The 13,580-nt window shown below is 38.9% G+C and overlaps 1 protein-coding gene across 3 annotated transcripts in view; it reads left to right on the top strand.

Annotated features, from left to right (window-relative positions):
• LOC590120 (nuclear pore glycoprotein p62) overlaps positions 1-2,648 on the top strand; it is a 25,080-nt gene extending 22,432 nt beyond the window's left edge. For all 3 annotated transcript variants that reach the window (XM_030981326.1, XM_030981321.1, XM_030981316.1), the window contains exons 15-17: positions 1-73; positions 1,171-1,237; positions 2,074-2,648. The exon at positions 1-73 is cut by the window's left edge and continues 39 nt beyond it. In XM_030981326.1, the coding sequence (XP_030837186.1) occupies positions 1-73; positions 1,171-1,237; positions 2,074-2,165 (232 nt within the window). In that variant the 3' untranslated portion in view covers positions 2,166-2,648. The remainder of the gene's footprint in view (positions 74-1,170; positions 1,238-2,073) is intronic.
• Positions 2,649-13,580: the final 10,932 nt, after the last annotated feature.

The following is a 13,580-nucleotide window of genomic DNA, read 5'->3' as shown; positions in this document are numbered from 1 at the left end:
AATGGTACAAGATCTGAAAGAGATCATCGATCACATGAACACATCCAATACAACGATGGACCAGACAGATCCGGTAAGTTCCTTTTTTAAAGGTACTATGTCCCTTTTGCAGCCAACCTCAAATTCTGTAGAACTTTGCAGGAATTATGAATATGTCATGTATGTCCTATCTGTGAAATTTAAACGTTAGCAGTGTCCTCATATTCAAATTATTCAAGGAAACCCGTTTACTTGCTAGACTTCACTGTCAGACACTATTGAGTGACTGACTGGCCTTTTTTCTTCTTTGGTAATAACATACATGAGAAGAAAGGGTACATGAGCATTTATCTACATCAATAACCCACTTCTTGTGAAGGCCAAGGTTAAACTGATTGAATCTTTGCACAGCATAAAACGTATGACCATTCGGTACAATTGTCTGAAAATCAAGACTATTACTTTTGGGCTCTATAGCCCTAAAGTCGATTTCACAACTAATAGTCATTATTTTCCCACTTGAATACATTTTCAAGCCCTACCTTTTTTAGGGAAGTTCTAAATTAGTATTATCTTTCAAATGCAGTTGGAATTTAACTTTTTCATTTTTTTGGCCTGCAAATGGGACATAGTATCACACCAGGAATCATATGACCACGTCTGACACAGAGAGGGGAGGGGAGGGGAGGGGGGAAAGGAGGGGGGAAGGGAGGAGAGGAGAGGAGAGAGTGAGAAAGAGAAAGGGATTTGATAGAATTGTGAAAGACAGAGATGAAGAAGAAAAGAAAGAGTATGAAAATAGAGAGTATGAGATATGAAAAAAGGGGAAAACGGTAATGGAAGAGAGAGGAAAATTGATTTTATTTTATTTTACATATTCACATTCCACAAAATAACAGTTTACATTAAAGGACAGCAGCATAATAACAAAAACAATGATGGCAGAAAATAAGCAGTAACGTAGAATATGAGGAACCTATTAAAAGCAATGCTTGTATGATATAGGTTCCCATATACCAATGATTGTATACAAAACTCCAATGCAACGAAGAGAGACGAATCCAGGAAATATAATAATGTAAAGAGGTTTAATCCTGTAGTATTGTTAGCATATTCTCTATGTTCCAATGATGTACCAGTACTGTTGATATTAATGTAATAAATTCTTCTAATTTCCTTTCTTTCCTGTAGGTCAACCAAGTTGCCAAGATCTTGAATGCTCATATGAACTCATTACAATGGATTGATCAAAACACAGGTAATAAAACCAACCTTGTTTTTCTTCTTTCGTTCGTTGTTGTTGTATTAATTGTACAATAACCAACAATAGCCAGTACAGGTATCAAACTAGGTCCAGCTAGTGACACCAGGGGGGCGTTTCACAAAGCCTTTTTTACAATGACAAATAACAAAAATCAGTGACAAATCTGCTGATAACCAATCAGAAGCAAGGATTTCAGTAGCTTATAACACAAATTGTCATTTGTCACTGATGAAATGCCCCCCATCAGTCTCTGCTAGAAGAGCCCCATATAGGCCCTTTTATATACATGTATAGACACTCCTGGCGCAGTTGTGTGAAAATTGTATAATTGTGGGCATACGAACATCAAGTAATTCAAGAAAGAAAGTAAAATACACATAAGTTTAACATACTTCAGGACATAATTTTGCAATTAATAGAATTACAAGAATTTATTTTTTTAACATATGCTTAATACACAGGTATGAATTGAAACATATAGGATATACTGTTGTTAAAGCTTATCTGCCATAGTTTACAGGAGGGATTAGAGCGCCCTGCAAGGTCACTGGACAGGTGGTTATCTCATCAACTCAGCTCTCAGTTAACATAAGAAAAAGAGGATCATGGGGGACCAATGGTCACCGATTAGGCATTGTTTGTTATATAGAGGGCGCAAGTAGCTACAAGTAGTGCAGTGGGCCTTTAATATCTGAGAAAGGCAACCCTTGTTTTTTAATGCAATAATAAGGACTGCAAGGCTCTCAGAAAGAGCAGGGTCATTACTGATGAGCCCACACTGTGACATGGATAAAGAAGGTCATATTTTTTATCGGTTTCTTTTGTTTTAGGTCTTGTGCAGCGAAAGGTCGACGAGGTCACGAGGCAGTACGAGATGATCAAGAGAGACCAGGAGAGGAATGTTCATCTCGCTTTTGAATGACACCTTGAGAACTGTCGTACAAACCTTGCTCCTGCAACAACTGTTCCGTGGTGAAATTCCTACGATTACCCAAAATCCTAACTTTGACCCAGACTGCTGTACGAACATCAGGGAACATTCAGACAAATCTGTTTTCATGAAATGCTGGGAACTCTGATTTTAGGAAGAAACAGGATTTAAAGCCCCACTGCACTACTTATAGCTACTTGCTATTTAGCAAACAATGCCTAATCAGTGACCATTGGCCCCCCATGATCCCCTTTTTCCTATGTTAATTGTGAGCTGATTTGATGAGATAATCATCTTTCGGTGACCATGATGGGAGGTCTAATCCCTCCTGGCCAAACTAGTACAGAGGGGCTTTAAGTAAACTCTGCATAGCTCGATGACTTTTATCTGTAAAATATCAACAAGCTTGATGGAAAGTACATTCAATGAAACCAAATGTGCTACTGGGCAATTGCATACAATGTGTCTTGTGCGACATACCGTACACTGTTTGTCTTTCTTCCATTTATTTCATCCAAGAATGAATAAATGTCTTGATATGAATGATATTTGTGGTACAAGAAATAACCATTTGTCATATAGAGAGATGTTCACATTTGGATAAAGTACAGTCAAATTGATGTCACTGGCCACCTGTCTATAGTGACTGGTCACCCATATTACCTCCCTCTAGAAGGAAATGTGTCTTGGAAAACCTGTCTAAACGGGCCACATGTCCACAGTTGCTACTTTTCGTGTTTTTCCTAGAGTGGCCGCAACAGACAGGTTTGACTGTAATGTCCTATGTTGTATGGGACACATTGCAAAGAATCAACCTACGAGACTTACAACGTTGGTCTCATCAACCTTTGAGAAGTTGTCTAAAGGTCGACTACATGGACATTTTTGTCTCATGGGCTGTTGTTCTTGGTGGCTGCCAGTCCTGACTTTGTTCTCATTGGCCAAGTTTGTCGCCCTGTTTAGCTCATCATTTAGCTATTTCATTTGTTCAACCAAACTTGGTTGGTATTTGTGATTTATTTATAGTGTAAAATGGTCTGTTTTGGAGTTTGTAAGTTTGCTTTGAATCATGCAAATTGCTATTCCATCATAATCAGAACACACAATTACCATAATTGAGACTGCTTTTAATGTTTTCCGCATAGCAGAAGACTTATTTTTGAAATGTCATTTGATCACTAAGAAAGATCGGAATGGCAGTTTCATTTTCGCTTATTTATTTTTTCATCTGGCTGTGAATGATAGTTTTAAAATGAGATAATTATGATATTAATAGAGGCTCACATAGGTCCATTTATATAGTGCAGCTTCTATATAAATTTACTCTACTGTGCTTAATATAAAGTATTTTGTTACCAAGCTGTAGCTGAGCTGCCATAATAAGTCGCTAAAGCATTCAAGGAATTTCTCCCTACCTGGTACCCATTTACTTCACCTGGGTGGAGAGTGGCAAATGTAGATTAATGTCTTCCCAAAGGACAAAGTGCCACAGCGGTATTTGAACCATGTGATCTACGGTCCACTGACATATCCACTAGATCACAACACCTCTCTAGATTGGAAGTGAAATATTTATCTGTCCTTAAAATGAGGTTTCAAGCTTTTTACTTAGTTTCGCTTGATTATGGAAAAGGGTTTTTAAAAGCATTAAAGCCCCACTGCACTACTTATAGCTACTTGCGCCCTCTATATAGTAAACAATGCCTAATCGGTGACCATTGGTCCCCCATGATCCCCTTTTTCTTGATTTGACGAGATAATTGCCTGTCAGTGACCATGCAGGGAGGTCTGATCCCTCCTGGCCAAACTAGTGCAGTGGGGCTTTAATAGCAGACTTGCAGCAACACTAAAATGCATGGAGAGTCCCAAGAACTTGGACCTTTGTAATACTGATTATTGTCTTAATTTGATGAGTGAATCTGACATTGCAGAATTTACATTGAGTGGGAGAGAGAGAGAGAGCGTGAGAGAGAGAGAGAGAGAAAGAGAGAGAGAGAAAGAGAGAGAGAGAGAAAGAATAAGGGATGAAAGAGAGAGCATGAAAGAGAGAGAGAGAGAGAGAGAGAAAGAACAAGGGATGAAAGAGAGAGAGAGAGAACAAGGGATGAAAGAGAGAGCATGAAAGAGAGAGAGAACAAGGGATGAAAGAGAGAGCATGAAAGAGAGAGAGAGAGAGAGAAAGAGAGAGAGAGAGAGAGAGAAAGAATAAGGGATGAAAGAGAGAGCATGAAAGAGAGAGAGAGAGAGAGAAAGAACAAGGCATGAAAGAGAGAGAGAGAACAAGGGATGAAAGAGAGAGCATGAAAGAGAGAGAGAAAGAACAAGGGATGAAAGAGAGAGAGAGAGAGAGAGAGAGAAAGAAAGAACAAGGGATGAAAGAGAGAGCATGAAAGAGAGAGAGAGAGAGAGAGAAAGAACAAGGGATGAAAGAGAGAGAGAGAAAGAACAAGGGATGAAAGAGAGAGCATGAAAAAGAGAGAGAGAGAGAGCATACAAGTAAGTAAGGGTAATGTACCATATTCGTTATATCTTTACAAATCAAGAATCTTGTTCATGAATTTGATGGCAGCAACCGAAAAACCCATTCCTTTTACTTGTATTTTGTCAAATAAATGGCCGTATTTTCATGAAATGAAATTGTGACAATTGAATTTTGTTCACGCTGAATTTAAGATAGTAAAGGTCAGTGGTGATTTTTATGGTCATAATGATAATGATGATGCTCGAAATGATGTTGATGATGATGAGGGTGATGGTGATGATAGAGTCAATAATGGTGAATGACGATGAGGATAATGATATTCATGATGGGGGTACTAAAGATGATGTTGATGATGATAATGGTGAATAATGGTTGTGATAGTGGTGGTGATGGTGATGATGTGATGAGGAGGATGTTTAGAGTGATGATGATGATTGAGGATGATGATGGTATTGGCATATTAATTTGATCATGAAGATGATGAATGATGAAAATGTTATGATGATGGTAGTGGTAAATAGTAGTTGCGATAGTGGTGGCGATGGTAATGATTGATGATGACAATAGCGATGAGGATGATTGTGATGAGGATTATGGTGGTGCTGATAGAGTCAATACTGGTGAATGATAATGAGGAGGATGATGATGATGGTCATTTTGAGGATAATGATAATCATGATGGGGATAATAAACTATAAAGATAGTGGTAGTTATGGTAATGATGATGAGGAGGATGATGATGATGGTCATTTTGAGGATAATGATAATCATGATGGGGATAATAAACTATAAAGATAGTGGTAGTTATGGTAATGATGATGAGGAGGATGATGATGATGGTCATTTTGAGGATAATGATAATCATGATGGTCATTTTGAGGATAATGATTATCATGATGGTGATAATAAACTATAAAGATGGTGGTAGTTATGGTAATGATGATGAGGAGGATGTTGATGGTGATGCTGAAGATGATGATGGTGGATATGATAGTAATAATGACGATGATAAAGTCAGTAATGGTCAATGACAATGAGGAGGGGGATAATGATAATCATGATGGTGATGATGAAGATGATGTTGATGGTAATGGTGAATAATAGTTGGGATAGTGGTGGTGATGGTAATGGCTGATTAGGAGGAGGATGTTGATGGTGATAATGATAATGATGATTGTGGATGATGGGGTTATGAACATTGTTGATAGTAATGATGGTGATGGCATGACTATTGATTATGAATGATGATAATGTGATGATGAGTGCTGATGGTATTGCTGATGGTGTTGGCGATAATGATGATGGTTTTGGTTGCTGATGATGATGATGCATGATGGTGCTGATGATGATTATGGTGCCATGATGACAAAAGAAATATTTCATGTTTTACATTGTAAGCGCAGTGTATGGCGCAGTATAAATTACCATTTATTGTTATTAATCCTTTTTTAAAAGATCAAATACAAAGAATTCTCCCGATTATGATTTATAATAATTCTTGCTATCGTTCAGTGTATCGTGTCGATCCCAGCTAGACCTGAATTCATTCATGATGGCAAAACATGTTTCCTTCGCAATCGCTTGAATCCAAACAAACGATAAATATTATGTCGCTGTCCTTCAATTCGTGTAAATAGCCATCTAACTTGACAAAAACATGCAAAGCTTCAGTCACAGCTTGTAAAAATTCCCACGGTTTTGTCGCTAACATGAAAGCGGTTGAATACCGAGAAATCCTCGGCACGCGCCGACAATGTTGACGCGCGTTCAAATTTCAAAGACGCCGCCCTCGCACGGTCGTGAGAGAACAATGTCTTAGTACGCTACATGTATTATGATCAAAGCTTTGTGAAATGGGTCTATTTAATATGAGGAGGAAGTGACGGGCGTGTCAAACAAAAGTTCATCGACGTCTTCGGAATTTGTTGGATCGAACACATTCGGCATTTTCAATGTCTCCAGCGGATATTGAATTGAAATATCGTTCACAATATGTTCTGTAGAAACTGATGTCCTTCGTCAGGAGCGAAATAGGACTAACTAATCCATTCATAATAGAGAGACTCGGAGAGAGGGAGAGAATAAGAGCACAGGTGGCGAAGCTGGGGGTGTAGAGGGCACAGTGCCCCTCACTCGTTTAAGTAACCCTTAGTGCCCCTTTATACATAGGAATGTTCCCCCCTTTTACTTCAGATAACTGGCCCTTCTTATTGCTAATAGGTGTCTGTTCCACATTCTTATAAGTGCCTCAAAATATTACCACCTCTGATAAGTGCCCCTTCCCCTTCTGATGAATGCCCCTATCAAAATCTGTTTGCCCTTTTCCATTCTCACAAGTGCCCCTATTCATTTCAGGTCAAGTGCCCCTTTTCAGGTACAATAAAATAAATGCCCCTTTCCACCTCTGATAAGTGCCCCTTCACCTCTTATAATTTTCAAATGTGGTCCGCTCGCTGTTCATATCGGACCGCTATTCATAAGAACCACTATTCGTAAGGACCGCGATTCGTAAGGACCGCTAATGATGAATTGAGGAAATGGTCATTATTCATAAGGACCGCTATTCATAGTACGAAATGAGGGTCGCTATTAATAATTATGAGAAGAGGATCGCTGTTCATAATACAAAATAGGGGTCGCTATTCATAAGTGTTCATATTCATAATTCGAGAAGAGGGTTGCTGTTCACTATACGTGAAGAGGGTCGCTATTCATAACGTGGAATGGGTCGCTTTTCATAATACGAATATGAATCATGAATAGCGACCCTCTTCTCGTATTATGAATAGCGGCCCTTATGCGTAGAGGTAGTGGTTGCTATTTTACCTGACTGCTTTAAAGAAAGCATTATAAATGCTTGTTAGTAAGCAACCAGAGGACCGACGCACAGTGGGCCAGGGAGGAACCAAAGTGCGCCAAAACTAAGTTTGGGTGATTTTTTTCCCCAATTTTTGTCTTGCCCAGTTGAAAGGTAATACATAGAGGAATACCTCAGTGAAATATGTCATTCCTGTATGCACAAGAAGTGTATAAATTTACTACTTCAAACAGCAAAATCCTACATATTCACAGTTTTAGTGCAAAAGGGCATTATGGCAATTACTAAAAGGCTTTCATCATTACTATCAGGTCCACGTTTCTCGTCTAAATAGGTATGGAATGACAAATGTATAGGGCTACTTTAGACTAAAAAGGCATCGTTTAACAAATCTGAGATGCATGGCCCTACGTGTTATCAGTGTCTGTGATAATTAATGAAAAATGATTAAGCCCTAACAAAAATGAGCTTCAAAAATGATTATGACTAACTTGTGATTATAGTGCCGTAAAAAAAAAAGTAAAACATCTTTGAGTGACCGGTTTTTACCATACTCATTTTCCCTAATACTATAGTGTAATACAAACTGGTAGGAAAACGAATTTTTTAAATTTCGATTTCCAACCATAAATGTCTTGATAATCAGACGGGCGATCGGCTTGTAAAAGTCATGGGGGTTTTCTGACTGACCTAAAGGTTTATAATTATCATTGCAGCATGAGTTAAATCCAGGATTGTGTTCCAGAATCTGAGACAAAGTTACATCCTTGTTTTCACGAAGTGACGGTAGTGAGGAAAATCGTCACGCAAAGTGAATGCAATTTTTTTTCACTACCGTCACTTCGTGAAAACAGCGATTCTTGCAAGACATTTTCGTGTATATAGTCACGTGTCGGGATCGAACCCCGGGATCGAACCCACGATCTTTGCATTCCTAGTCAAAATGCTCAAACCACTCGACCACGACACCTCTACAGACAGCGTAAGACCGGTCAGCCCAGCCCCCCCCCCCCCCGACGACAATACCCCTCAGCGGTTACTCTCATCAAGGAATTGATGATGAATTTTGGTTGTTTTATTTTGTTGTCGTGTATCATTGTGAATACGTGTATAACTACTTCGTCTCACTTCACTGCGCGTGACTAATCCACTTTACAAGATAATCCATTCATTTACAAATTAATCCGTTTTTATCTCTCCTAAGCTACCTGTTTGGGAATTGAGTCATCTATAATTACATTCTGTATAACGTATAGGCCTACTTATAGACACATAAAATACATGCTTGCATAGTAAAAACACGCGGCTATATCAAACTTTGACTATACTAATAGAAAGCAGCAGCAATATCTTCGCAGAGACAAACAACAAAATAATCGCAGCAGGACAAATTCCACTCAAATGAAGATAAGAAGACATGTTTGGTAAACTTTTGGTTAATCATCAATCTGTGAAACCACTGTTTGGGAAGAGATTCCTAATCTCTACCGAGGGGTGAAGTGGACCCTCTTTTAATCTCTATATCGGCCCTTTTCTCATGAACAATCGCAGATTAAAGTTTGGATTGCACGCTATAGTATGAAGGACCGTATACAAAACACCAATTAGCGGAGTAAGATCTATTCTGTAAAATAGTAGTGTTCTGTTACGCGGCGCGGACTATAATCTGTAAAGACAGTTACCGCGATGGGGTCTATTCGCTATTCATAAGGACCGCTATTCATAAGGTCCGCTATTCATAAGGACCGTTATTCATAACGTGTAAATTCCCGTACTTCCTGGTCCGCTATTCATAATGGCAAAAGAGGGTCGCTATTCATAAAGAAATAAGGTTCGTTAATCATAAGGACCGCTATTCATAACGTGAGATGAGGGTCGCTATTCATAATTCATATTAAGGGTCATTAATCATAAGGACCGCTATTCATAATATAAATCAGGGTCACTATTCATAATACGACGAGAGGGTCGCTATTCATAATACGAAATAAGGTTCATTACTTATAAGGGTCGCTATTCATAACACGGGAACAGGGTCGCTATTCATAATACGAAATGAGGGTCGCTATTCATAATAAGAAATGAGGGTCGCTATTCATAATAGGAGAAGAGGGTCGCTATTCATAATAGGAGAAGAGGGTCGCTATTCATAATCAAAATGAGGGTCGCTATCCATAATAAGAAATGAGGGTCGCTATTCATAATAGGAGAAGAGGGTCGCTATTCATAATACGAAATGAGGGTCGCTATTCATAATAGGAGAAGAGGGTCGCTATTCATAATAGGAGAAGAGGGTCGCTATTCATAATAGGAGAAGAGGGTCGCTATTCATAATAGGAGAAGAGGGTCGCTATTCATAATAGGAGAAGAGGGTCGCTATTCATAATAGGAGAAGAGGGTCGCTATTCATAATAGGAGTAAGGGGTCGCTATTCAGAATACAAAATAAGGTTCGCTATTCATAATAGGAGAAGAGGGTCGCTATTCATAATACGAAATGAGGTTCGCTGTTCATAATAGGAGAAGAGGGTCGCTATTCATAATAGGAGAAGAGGGTCGCTATTCATAATTAGGAGAAGAGGGTCGCTATTCATAATACAAAATGAGGGTCGCTATTCATGATAAGAAATGAGGGTCGCTATTCATTATAGGAGGAGAGGGTCGCTATTCATAATAGGAGAAGAGGGTCGCTATTCCTAATAGGAGTAAGGGGTCGCTATTCATAATACGAAATGAGGTTCGCTATTCATAATAGGAGAAGAGGGTCGCTATTCATAATACGAAATGAAGGTCGATATTCATAAAAAGAAATGAGGTTCGCTATTCATAATAGAAGTATAGGATCGCTATTCTTAATAGTTGCCCCCCCCGTGGCTACGTTCCTGGTCCTGTAGGGGGGGGGGGGCGTCATATAACCCTGAATAGTTGTCTCTTTTTAAAGTAGTTATATTTGTTATATATGTGTTATCTTTGATAATTATATAGAGCTCATGTGGTAAGGAAAAATAAAAGTAAAACATAACACACATGTAGTCCTATCGTAAATTGTCCTCCTTGTTGGAAATCTTGCCCCACCATCCTGCCCCCGACTGATCTTATCCAGGCTACGCCACTGAGATATTAAGTACGCCAAGCAGGCCCATTATCCATTTTAGCTTGCTATTTAAGAAACTAGTAATTGTTTATACGACAATAATTTTTTTGTAGAAAGTAATTTGTATTAGGACTTATGGACCTACAAACTATTGAGCGGGATTGGACCTGACCATAAGCCTAGTATCTACCTACCAAGCCCCCTCCCCCCCCCCCCCACCCATAAGTACGCCCCGGCGCGGATCAAGAATTTTCCAATGGGGGGGGGGGGGGGGGGGGGCTGGTGACCGAAATGATGGGACACGTTTATTATTTAGGCATGCCTTTCTTTCTTCAGAAATGTGAGTTTTCAATAAATATTTTCTTCAAATGTGTGGGACCATGTGGCCTACCCCCCCCCCGGCCTATACTGTAGCCATGGGGTGTCCTCTATCCAGTATGTCGCTTTCTTATTAACATTTAGTTTATTGCTTATGTCATTTTGACTTTTTCGGTATTATGAATAGCGACCCTCATGTCGTATTATGAATAGAGACCTTTCCCATTATGAATAGCGATCCCCTACTCCTATTATGAATAGGGACCCTCTTCTCCTATTATTAATAGCGACCCTAATTTCGTATTATGAATAGCGACCCTCATTTTGTATTATGAATAGCAACCCTCTACTCTTTTATTAATAGCGACCCTCTTCTCCTATTATGAATAACGACCCTCATTTCTTATTATGAATAGCGACCCTCTTCTCCTATTATGAATAGCGACCCTCATGTCGTATTATGAATAGCGACCCTCTTCTCCTATTATGAATAGCGACCCTCTTCTCCTATTATGAATAGCGACCCTCATTTCTTATTATGAATAGCGACCCTCTTCTCCTATTATGAATAGCGACCCTCTTCTCCTATTATGAATAGCGACCCTCAGGTCGTATTATGAATAGCGACCCCCTACTCCTATTATGAATAGCGACCCTCTTCTCCTATTATGAATAGCGACCCTCATGTCGTATTATGAATAGCGACCCTCTTCTCCTATTATGAATAGCGACCCTTTTCATTGATTATGAATAATGACCCTTATGAATAGCGACCCTCATTTTCCATTATGAATAGCGACCCTCATTTCGTATTATGAATAGCGACCCTCATTTCGTATTATGAATAGCGACCCTCTTTCTGTGTTATGAATACCGACCCTTTTGTAATATTATGAATAGGGACCCTTATGAATAGCGACCCTCACGTCGTATTATGAATAGCGACCCTCTTCTCCTATTATGAATACCGACCCTCTTCTTTGATTATGAATAGCGGTCCTTCTGAATAATGACCCTTATGAATAATGACCCTTTTCTCCAATTATGAAAAGCGGACCTTATGAATAGCGGTCCTTATGAATAGTGGACCTTATGAATAGCGGACCTTATGAATAGCGGTCCTTATGAATAGCGACATTGACCCGTTAATAAACAATTTCTTTACATCATACATTAGCGTCTGGGCCATATTTAGTATATGGACATGTTAATTGACAATACCATAAAACCAGTCAAAGGTGCAAAACTGTATACTATCAACAGCGGCGTATAGTTGGGAAGGGGATGGGGGGGGGGGCATATGCGTCTCATCGCGGTGGGTCAATGTCGCTATTCATAAGGACCGCTATTCATATGGCCCAGACGCTAATGTATGATGTAAAGAAATTGTTTATTAACGGGTAAAGGCCATTGTTGGTTGTGAATAATTATTTTGCTCAAAATAAGGGCAAGTATACAAGCTATTGTCCCGAAGTTCATAAATCACATATACGATTTAAGTATATTGATTGTATTGAGTTAATAACCCTGGAAATTGTATCAGACCAAATGGGAAATAAAAATACAACTTTGTCGTCAATATAAACTGCAATACCCTGTGACATGCACGACACATATTACCAAAATATATTATATTGGCTTTTTTATGTTGTATACTTGCCTATACAAAATGAAGGCGTCGGGCCTTTTTAGGTAAATATAAACATATCTCCTTTTCCCTTTATCTCGATCTTCGTTCTAAACTCTGATTTAAATGTTAAAGAAGAAAGAAAGGGGAAAAAAGGAGCCCAGTCGGTTCAGAAAGTAAAGTTTGTGTAAACGTCTCGAGTTAGGGGGCGTGTCCACTTGAAATAAAACCCACGTGGCATTTCCGAATTCTTGCGTATAATGCGGTGCGTTGCTTAGCTATATTAGGCATGACCTCAATAATATGAATGAAATTAATATTACGAGTCTTAAGCCACAATAATATTAAGAATAATGGCATTTGATTATCTTGAAAAATGAAGAAAAAGGGAGAAAGAAAACAGGAAAAGAAGAACTATATAAGAACATATTATGTGCCCATAATGAAAAGTCCAAATGAAGGGGTTGGGCGGGTGGAAGCCATTTGAAGAATTTTAAGGAATCTGCCATGAAAATGTAGTCCTAATCGGGTAATCGCGAAGAAACAGAAGAAAGAAGAAGAAGAAGAAGAAGAAGAAGAAGAAGAAGAAGAAGAAGAAGAAGAAGAAGAAGAAGAAGAAGAAGAAGAAGAAGAAGAAGAAGAACTTAGAACAAGAAGAAGAAGAAGAAGAACTTAGAACAAGAAGAAGAAGAAGAAGAAGAAGAAGAAGAAGAAGAAGAAGAAGAAGAAGAAGAAGAAGATGAAAAGGGGAAGCCACCAAGAAAGAAAAACGAAACGAGAGCCCCTGAGTAAGAACAAGTAGATGTAAAAAGAAATGTGCTAATTGAATAATTTGATTACACTCCCATACATGGTCGAATCGTCAAACTTACATATACCTTGGAATAAAATGACGAATCTGATTGTAAACCTTATCCTCTTTTGACCTGAAAATAGGGTGCCAATGTTTGCTTTTCTCAATCTCTCGCGTGCATGCAAATCGTGAATAATTATGCAGCAGGCGACAGAGTTTCTGCGCATGCTCTGAGTAGATAAGACAAATATCACCGCGGGATATATTATCGGCGC

The sequence above is a fragment of the Strongylocentrotus purpuratus genome, unplaced genomic scaffold, assembly GCF_000002235.5.
Source record: "Strongylocentrotus purpuratus isolate Spur 01 unplaced genomic scaffold, Spur_5.0 spur5_contig_821, whole genome shotgun sequence".
NCBI lineage: Eukaryota > Metazoa > Echinodermata > Echinoidea > Camarodonta > Strongylocentrotidae > Strongylocentrotus > Strongylocentrotus purpuratus.
The sequence above is the reverse complement of the archived record's forward strand: the minus strand, read 5'-3'. Positions and strand labels throughout refer to the sequence as shown.